Source organism: Sinocyclocheilus anshuiensis, unplaced genomic scaffold (genome assembly GCF_001515605.1).
Source record: "Sinocyclocheilus anshuiensis isolate Anshui unplaced genomic scaffold, SAMN03320099.WGS_v1.1 scaffold447, whole genome shotgun sequence".
NCBI lineage: Eukaryota > Metazoa > Chordata > Actinopteri > Cypriniformes > Cyprinidae > Sinocyclocheilus > Sinocyclocheilus anshuiensis.
In genome coordinates, this window is record NW_015552615.1 from 1,907,927 (window position 1) to 1,917,292 (window position 9,366).

At 34.8% G+C, this 9,366-nt stretch overlaps 1 protein-coding gene across 2 annotated transcripts in view; it reads right to left on the minus strand.

Moving 5' to 3' along the window:
* Positions 1-6,688, minus strand: part of LOC107666061 (plakophilin-1-like) — a 20,404-nt gene extending 13,716 nt beyond the window's left edge. For both annotated transcript variants that reach the window (XM_016457152.1, XM_016457151.1), the window contains exons 1-4: positions 6,370-6,688; positions 3,838-3,935; positions 1,450-1,886; positions 1,236-1,377 (exon numbers count right to left, since the gene is read on the minus strand). In XM_016457152.1, coding sequence (XP_016312638.1) covers positions 1,236-1,377; positions 1,450-1,886; positions 3,838-3,935; positions 6,370-6,673 — 981 coding nt within the window. In that variant the 5' untranslated portion in view covers positions 6,674-6,688. The remainder of the gene's footprint in view (positions 1-1,235; positions 1,378-1,449; positions 1,887-3,837; positions 3,936-6,369) is intronic.
* Between the last annotated feature and the right edge of the window lie 2,678 nt (positions 6,689-9,366).

Here is a 9,366-nt window from a genome sequence, read left to right on the forward strand (position 1 = left end):
CTGCTCAAAACTCACGTTTGAATCGTCAGTGGCAAATCCTTTAAATATGAAAACATACTTACAGTCTGTGAGTCAGCATTATTTGTCAGAAAACCTGCATTGTAGGCTATTCTCCCATGAAACAGTCCTTGTCCTCCGTAAAATGCGCTGCACACATCTGAATATTTGGGTTGAACAGTGTTGTAAATACAACTTAACCACTGATTTCTAGTCGTGTCCTCTTTTGGAAGGCCAAACAAAGTAGTTGCAAAGAAGAGTGGGCCAAAATTCATCCACAGCGATGTGAAAGACTCACTGCCAGTTATCGCAAACGCTTTGTTGCAGTTGTTGCTGCAAAGGGTGGCACAACCAGTTAGTAGATTTAGGGGGCAATTACTTTTTCATGAAGGGCCAGGTAGGTTTGGACAGCTTTTTTCCCTTAATAAATAAAACCACTTATTATTAGTCGTGTCCTCTTTTGGAAGGTCAAACAAAGTAGTTTCGCTTTCACAACGAAACACACAGCGTCTCCACGACATGGCGGCGGCAGCAACAACAATACTACAGCGAGAATAAAGGTTACACCTCCTTTCTTTGTGTGAATTTTGGGCGGTGTTATGCAACTATTCCGACACTGTGATGTAGACATGTGGGGGCGTGTTTAAACGAGGCGTTTTAGGAGGGCGTGGACGAGTCTTAACTTTTGTGTCCAAAAAACATAACTTCTATAAAACATGGCAATACCAGAAAAACCATGGTAATAGTATGGTAAATTTTTGGCAATCCATAGAAAATGTACCATGGTATTGTCATAAAAATATACTATGGAATCACAATCGTAGTACATTGACCAGCTATTCATTCAGGACTTTGGTATATAATTCAAATACTACAGTATTTATACAATACTCTAATATATTTACAGTAATACCATGTTGATAAAAAAAGCATTATTCCAATGTCTAAAAAACACGGTAATACCATGGTACCCTTTGGTGTTTTATAAAATGGTACTTTTTTGTCAATCCAAAGATACTGTACCATGGTATTCTCATAAAAATATACTATAGAAATACCATGGTAATACCATGATGTTATTAGATGGTGTATACTGTAATTCAAATACTATGTTGGTGATCAAATATATTTCAAGGAATACCATGTCAATACCATGGTAAATGTCCAAAAAAAACAAATAATTTCTACAGTATATGCCTAAAAAGCATGGTAAAATCAAGGTAGTTTATGGTCCAGACCTCTTGCTTGGCCTTGTCATCGGTGAAGGTGCTGTGCTGGATGTAAGCGGCTCCACACAGCTGGTAGCTCTCATCCGTGCTGAACAGATAGTCGACCGCGTCTTGCATCGTCATATCGGCCATAAGCTTCTCTGCGTTCATCCTATCGACAAACGAGTGAGTGAGAGACCGGTCACAGATCATCACAACATAATCGTAACACTACAAAACTCACCCAGAGATGTCCTTGGCCTGTCCGGTCCTGATCATGGACACCCTGGACTCTCCGTTGGATTGCAGGGAAGACGGGCGTCTCATGGTCCGTTGCATGGTACTGGCCTGATTGCTGTTAGGCATTCTGGGCACATTGCTGTTTCCGTAAGCCTGGGCAGGTTGAGTGGTTGGCACTCTGGTGAGGATCTGTCGGCTGGTTTGGGTGCGTAGAGTGGCGGCGGTGGCGCCGACGTTGCCGGTGGACTGGAAGCCCAGGTCTGGAGCACTGCGGGTGGTGTTGTAGCTGTACAGTTGGTTATTGGTCCGGGTTTGGGCAGGGAGGGTGCCGGTAGCGCTGTAGAAGGACCGATCGAAATTGCCAGAGCCACTGGTCACCCGCTGACCACTGGAGCTGCGGGAGTTGGTGGACTGGCGCACAAAGCCTTGCCTTTGCATAGTCTGGACACAGAAACAAATGAACCTTTTCACTTATGCTGATATAATTTGGCATTAAAAAATCTAAATGCAAAAAAATAATTAAATGTTACATTTTAATATATAATTAAATGCAAAATAGAACATTTTAACTAGTGCCATCAAGACTGTGTATCCTTTAGTCTTGATCCTGCAATTATACACTGAAAACACTGATAGGCCTGAACTTATACACTTAGAGAACCCAAACATTTTATTGTTTGGACAAAGAAACAAGTACATTTTTCATGCTATTTTCATAATTTGTCATTTTCAAAAATCTAAATGCAAATAAATAAATAATGCAATTTTTAATTTAAGATTAAATGCAAAATAAAGCATTTTAGCAAGTGTTATCGGGCTGTGTATACTTTAGTCCTAATCTTATAATTATACCCAGAAAACATCATAGTCTGGTCATAGAGACAAGTACTTTTTTCACTCAAATTTTCATTTTGATATTACAATTTCTAATAAAAAATTTGAATGCAACAAAAGGCAAATTGAAATGTATAATTAAAGGCAATACAGAGCATTTAACTAGTGCTATCAGACATTAGGCCTAATCTATACACTGAAAACATCATAGACAACTCTGAATCCAACGTTTTCATTTGTATAGTCTGCATAGTCTGGACGCAGAAACAAGTAAATTTTTTCACTTAGATGTTAATGCTGAGATCATAATTTGTAACCAAAAAAAAATCTAAATGCAAAAATTTTAATGCAAAAAAAAAAATGCAAATTTGTATTTATAATTAAATGCACAATAGAGCATTTTAACTAGTACTCTCAGATTTTAGTCATAATTTTATGATTATATACGGAAAACACCATACATCTGCATAGTCTGGAGATAGAAACAGTTTGATTTTTCACTTTAATTTTCATGCTGATTTCATAATTTGTAATGGAAAGAAATGCAACGCAAATGTTAATTTATAATGCAAAAATAAAGCATTTGTAACGAGTGCTATCATACTGTGTATACTCTAGTCCTAATCTTAAAATTATACACTGAGAACGACTCTGAACCCATCATTTTAATTTAATCCCTGCCACTGTTTTGCCTGAACAAGAGTGTTAGCCGAAAGTATAAGTATGGGCATGTCCATGAATTAAAATGCAAGCAAAGTAGCTCTATGTCTAGTCAAACTATGAAGCAACAGTGTGCCGTTTGTGAGAAAATAACTGAATGATTTGTATACAAGTATGTCCGTGAATAATTCAATAACAAAACGGTTTTTATGCACTTAAAAACAACATGAATTAAGTAACACAATGCACAAGCCATTTAAAACACAGACGGCATTAAGATTCCAGCAGATACACCCAAATGTAAAGAAGGGTTGGCAGAATACCTAGAAACCATGCAGGCCGTTTGGTAATACAACACTGGGATGAGTCAGAAAAAGTGAAGGAGAGGAGTGGTTTCATTTAGCCTTTTTCCTTTATTTCTTGCACAACTCTATATAGAAAAAGTGAGCAAGTCGCAAATTAAAGTTTTTTTTTAATGCAAGTAGTATAAAAGTGAACACATAGGACTATATGGACACACTACAGACTAACTATGTAAAATTAGGTGAAGGTAGTAACTGCTTTTCATCCACTGACGTCTTTGATGGATTGATTTGTGCCTATTAACTATTGTTGTTTTTATAAGAATAGCATTTCGAATTCAGAAAAATATACGTGTAAACCAGGTTATTAATTGCAAGCTAAAGACTGTTTGACATTTCACGTTTCCATTGTTATCCTGAAAGATGACTGAAAGATGAATAATGAAATAATTTGCTTTACCCACCCAACCGTGGGAAACTGAGATGCAGAATTAATTTACACACACCTGATGATGTGCATAGACATATGTGCGAACACATGCAGAGTGCATATGGAACAAATAAATGTTTAGATATACATATTCGATGACATTTACCCCATTTGTCATGGTTCCTCCTTTGCTGAACGAGGGTCCGCTGAGAGACGCGCCGGGAGAAAACTTGAAGTCGTAAAACACACTGTCACTTTCAGGGCCTGCAATTGAATTATGACAAACTACAAATAAAATATGCATTCAGGGACATTTTGAATTATGAAAATAAAAATATAAAACTTACAACTATCCTCATGTAATACAGTAAGGTACGTATTTTACAGAGGTTAACGCTTCGTTGGCACTTCTGTGGTCTATAACAAAATGAGAGATCACAGTCCTCTGAAAACAGGTTTTACTGAAAAAATTACTTTATTATGGCTTTATCCAAGTCAAAGAAATTATTTAATATGACTGAATGAAACCAAATAGCTTGGTTTACAACAAAAGAGATTTTTTTTTTTTGAAAAAGAATGCGCATATTTTCACTTTTTACAGTATTGAATTGGCTAGTGGTTTATCCATTAACAATTAGAGTTTATATTAGATATCATGGACTATTTGTTATGTGTAATGTACTTCTAAATTAACTAGTTATATAAAGGCAAAGACAATATTTAACATGACTGAATGAAACCAAATACCTTGGTTTAAAATAAAAGTGATTTTTAGAAAAAGAAATGGCTCATTTTCACTTTTCATCACAGTATTGAATTGCTTACATATAGTGATTTATCCATAAATAATAAGAGTTTATAGAATCAATGCATTTTTAACATGTATAATTTACTTCTAAGTTTACTGGTTTTATTCAAGTCAAAGAAATGATTAAATATGACTGACTAGTTTTAGAAAGGCAAACACATGACATAATATGACTGCATGAAACCAAATACCTGTGTTTAAAATTAAAGTGATTTTTTAGAAAAAGAAATTGTTCACTTTTTACACTATTCAATTTCCTCTGGTGGTTGACCTATTAATAAAAAGAGTTTATATTAGAAATCAACTCCATCAAACAATTCCACATTTCTTGTATCAATTCTTTTGTTCTCTTGTTGGGACAAAAAAATTATAATAATAAAATTAAAAATAAAAATCAAGAGACCGAATTTTAACCTTCAATATGCAAATATACTACCAGTAAACAAATAACGAGGAGCTGTTTATCAAGAGGCTATGTATGGCAGAGTAAAACAACTCCAAAAGCACTCAAATTAGGCACATCTTTCTTGAAAAACATCCGAAAATATTACTTTATTACTCATTTTATATATTATTTGATGGTTAACCTAGCTAAAACTAAAAACACATTTAAGCAGTTTCGCATGTAGGCCTACATACTACATACTTACTATAGTAATTGCAAGTCAAAAAGTCCGCTAATAGTTCCATGGTGTTACCTTTTGAGTGTAAACTGTAAAACGTACAGAGGCGGACAGTAACTAAGTACATTTACTTGAGTATTGTACTTAAGTACACTTTTTGAGTATCGGTACTTTACTTGAGTATTATTTTTTCTGGGAACTTATGACTTTAACTTCACTACATTTGAAAGACAAATATTGTACTTTTCACTCCACTACATTTCTATCAAGATCCTCGAAGTAGAAAGTCGTTACTATGTAGCAGCTTTGAAAGTCAGTGGGTGATTTTTTTTCTTTTTTTCAGACAGTTTATCGGTAATCACTCTTGTAGGGCTACATGAAGAGATTTCCCAGCATTTTTTGAACACTGACCAGCTGCAAATGTGATATTTATTTACAACAATTCAATAATAAGAAATATTGTGGTATATATTAGACAATATTTTCTGATTTTGCTAAATTGTGTACATGAAAATATTACCTATAAAGCAACAGAAGAACTGTTGTGCATCTCCTAATAAAACACAATAGGTGTTTGACTTGAAGCAGCACTGCAGACCGTTCTGTGTGTGTTTCATCAAAGTACAGCGAGAGCGATTAGACAGCATTTTATCATTTTTGTTTTGATGTCAAATAAGTCTTGCTGTTTTGCTTTTTTGTTAAAGCAGTGTTGCTGTTGTAAAGTTATACAGCTACAGTTGTGTTGTTGGGTTTTAAAGCAGGTTTGATTTTTTTTTCTTCCTTATCACTCTGTATTTACAGGATTTCACTGTCCACTCTGTTCAAATGTGGACAAATGGTTACACATAGATGATTCTAAGTTGCTTCAGAAGTATTGCAAGTATTATGTACGACAATAAAACAGTGCATTGACATAAAAACGGAAATTTACTTTTGGTACTTAAGTACTTTTAAAAGCAAGTACTTCTGTACTTTTACTTAAGTAAAAATCTGTCTTTACAACTTTTACTTGTAATGGAGTAATATTTGACCAGCAGTATCTGTACTTTCACTCAAGTTATGGAGTTGAGTACTTCGTCCGCCTCTCAAAACGTACCACGTTCTCACCATAAAGTATCACAGAAAAAAATATGGCAATACCATGGAACGCTTTTGAAAATGAAGTCCAGGGAAGATGAATACCATGGTATTTCCATATCAAAAGTAAAACAAAAACACATGCCGATTCCGTTTAAAAGCCGTGTGTTATCAGCTGAAGTGCACTCACTGGTGGGGGAAGAGAGTCCGGACACACTTTTGCTGCTGTTTTTGGACTTGCTCCTCTTGATGGTGTGAACCTGCTCCAGAACTCGCTGCTGCGCGGATCTCAGCTCGTGATCGGACGGAAGCGCGAGAGACGTGTCCTCCACATCTCCGATGGACAGAGCCGATTTTAAAGGTTCGGGCATCATTTTGGCTTTTGTCTCCACTCCAGAGACAGGCGAGGTCCAATTCGTAAAGCTCCAACTATCTGCTCCGTCTGGCTGCTCTGCGTTTGACTCACAGAGAGATCCACCTGGTCCTGCCCTCATTCACGCCCATTCAACACCTGTTCTTCTGCTCCTCTCACTCCTGATTACACTAAGAAAGCTCATTGATGATAGAACAAAGCGTCACTTTTAATAAGGATAATAGATACACTTTAAAAGGGTCCAATTTTCATTTTAATATTATGGAAAGGGCGTTGTTAGGCACGACGCGAAGGTGTATTTATTCACAAAACAGAGCATCTTAAAGAGTCCTGTGGCTTTTACACATTTAAAAGGCTACGTCATAAAATATCGAAAGACATAATTCTCCATTAAAAGCGTTCATTAAGTGGCACCTTCCGCTAGAAAATATAGTCCCTATATAAATGATAACATGATATTGACATTAAGCAGCCAATCAGAGCGCTGTATCGAGCATCCAGGACCGAAACTGTCTGTGAGTTAAAAAAAATAATAATAAAAAATAAAATGAATGAAATCAGATAAATAAAATGTATAGTATTTAAGATAAATATAATAATGATGCACATACGTACTTAAATACAGCATGATGAAATTCTCCAGAGTCCAGAAGTTATTCCAAAAGAACTGTATATTGTTAGATTAAAAACAATAGTTATAGGGGACAAAAGAAATATGATTACAGTTTACATCTAGAGTATTTTAGCAGTTTAATTAAGTTATACAATTAAGATAAATATTAATTTAATATCAACATGACTAATAACATTTTTGTTATGTATCATTTTTATTTAAAATAGCTCAATAAAATGATGCGTGTATTTAATACTGCATATAAGCAAAATCAAGGTAAAACATTGATTTATATCAATTTATTGTGCAGTATATATGACCATAAGCATGTGGCAACAACAACTATACTACACTTGGTTACAGCTTTACCATATTCGACAAATTAAATTGATTAAATTTAATTTACATTTTTCTCAGTATCAAAAAATTGTACATTTATTTGAAAAAATGAAAAAAGCTGCTTTGCATCAAAATTGAAAAAAGTTAAATTGTTAATATATTTTTCAGTTTTTTTTTTTTTATACTAATATAATTAATATACATTTACTAGTTTTCATTCAACAATATAATTGTATGCATTTTTGTACTATCCCTCTAGTATTCCCTCAACAATCCCTCAAATGAGTTACTAGGGGAAAAGCTGCCAATCCAGTTGTTGCAGGAGAACTGCAACCCATCAGAAAGGGCGTCTACAGAGGGTTGAAGCAATCGGAGCAACCCCAAATGAACTCTCAAGTGCCATTTCACTTTTAGCATTTACTTTTAGTGTTTCACTAGCACTGCTGATAGTATAAACATGTTTGTCTACCTATTAATTTAAGACATTGTTTTCTTATGAACAAAGACCTTTTAAGTGCAGCCCCGAGGCCATGCATGAGCAGACCTCCATGACTAAGGTGAGGACTCATCAACAGAGCAGACTGCATTACTAAAAACACATGTGCAGACAGCGGATCCTGCCACACCCAGAGTCATCTGCATGGGCAGGTCCCGCTCCACAGTGTGTCATCACTGATGTTAGAACATGTCAACAGTAAATGACAGCGTATACTCTTTAAGACGGCGAATGGGAAAGTCTTTGGCTTTGTTCTGAAGGAACAAAGAGGAGGAGAGGTAACGTTCTCTTCTTGTGCTTCTTAAGTTCGAACAAATAACCACACAATTAAAAAACACTTTTACTGGGAGTACTCAAGTTATATATGCAATAATATCTGTATCTCTATCAAATATCGCTAGTTTACTATGTTCATAGATGTAAATTTTGAGAAGGACGTCAAACGTTATTTTCAAAAACTGAACTAGCTCTAATAGCTACTAAATGTAGCAACTGACAGTATACTGTATATTTGTGTAATAACAGCTACCATGAACAATTTTTCAGGTTACTAAAGATTCTCATAATACTTGACCAATACTGCACCCTTGTGGCAAGTAGATCACATTAAAACTAAATAAAAACACTAGATTGCTGAAAAATTTATATGCATTGTTTATTCGTTTTATAAAAGGTACAGTTATGTAATAAACTGTTATATTAGAGAGACATGAGGTTGTTGACAGGTTAAACAAAAGGAAGATACACAGTAATGGAGTGGTTTGACCAAACAATCTAATAGTAGTTACAGTACACTGTATGGTTTTATTCTTCTCCGCTTGACTTTCTCAAACAGTAACTGAAAATAACTGAAGATATGAGGTTTCTTCTGGTTTCCCAAAATGGTCTTATCATGGACATAACCTTAACTGTTAGCCATCCAGTTCACAATGAATGCACAAAACATCACAAACTCATGGTTTGAAACATTTAACAAATAAAGGACAGAAACACCTGCGCAGCAGGTCTCCATTTACAAATGTTAGCAAAGAGAAGAACATTCAATTAGCAAGTGATTATAAGCTGTCATATGCCATTCATACTGGTCCATTCTTCTAAAGCAGTGGCTTTCAAGTTTCAACCTTTATGAGTTTTGATATTTGAAGGCCCCTGTTATATATAACACTATATTATATTAGTTGTGTGTGTGTTAACTCTATGCTCTTCAAATAAGGGAAAAAATATGATTTCAGTTTACATCTTGAGATTATGTATTGTTAACATTTTAATTTAGATAACTAAATAATAAATTTTAATTGTTATTTTTAATTAATAATTATTAATATTAATAATAACAATGTTAATGTGTATATTAACCATATTTATT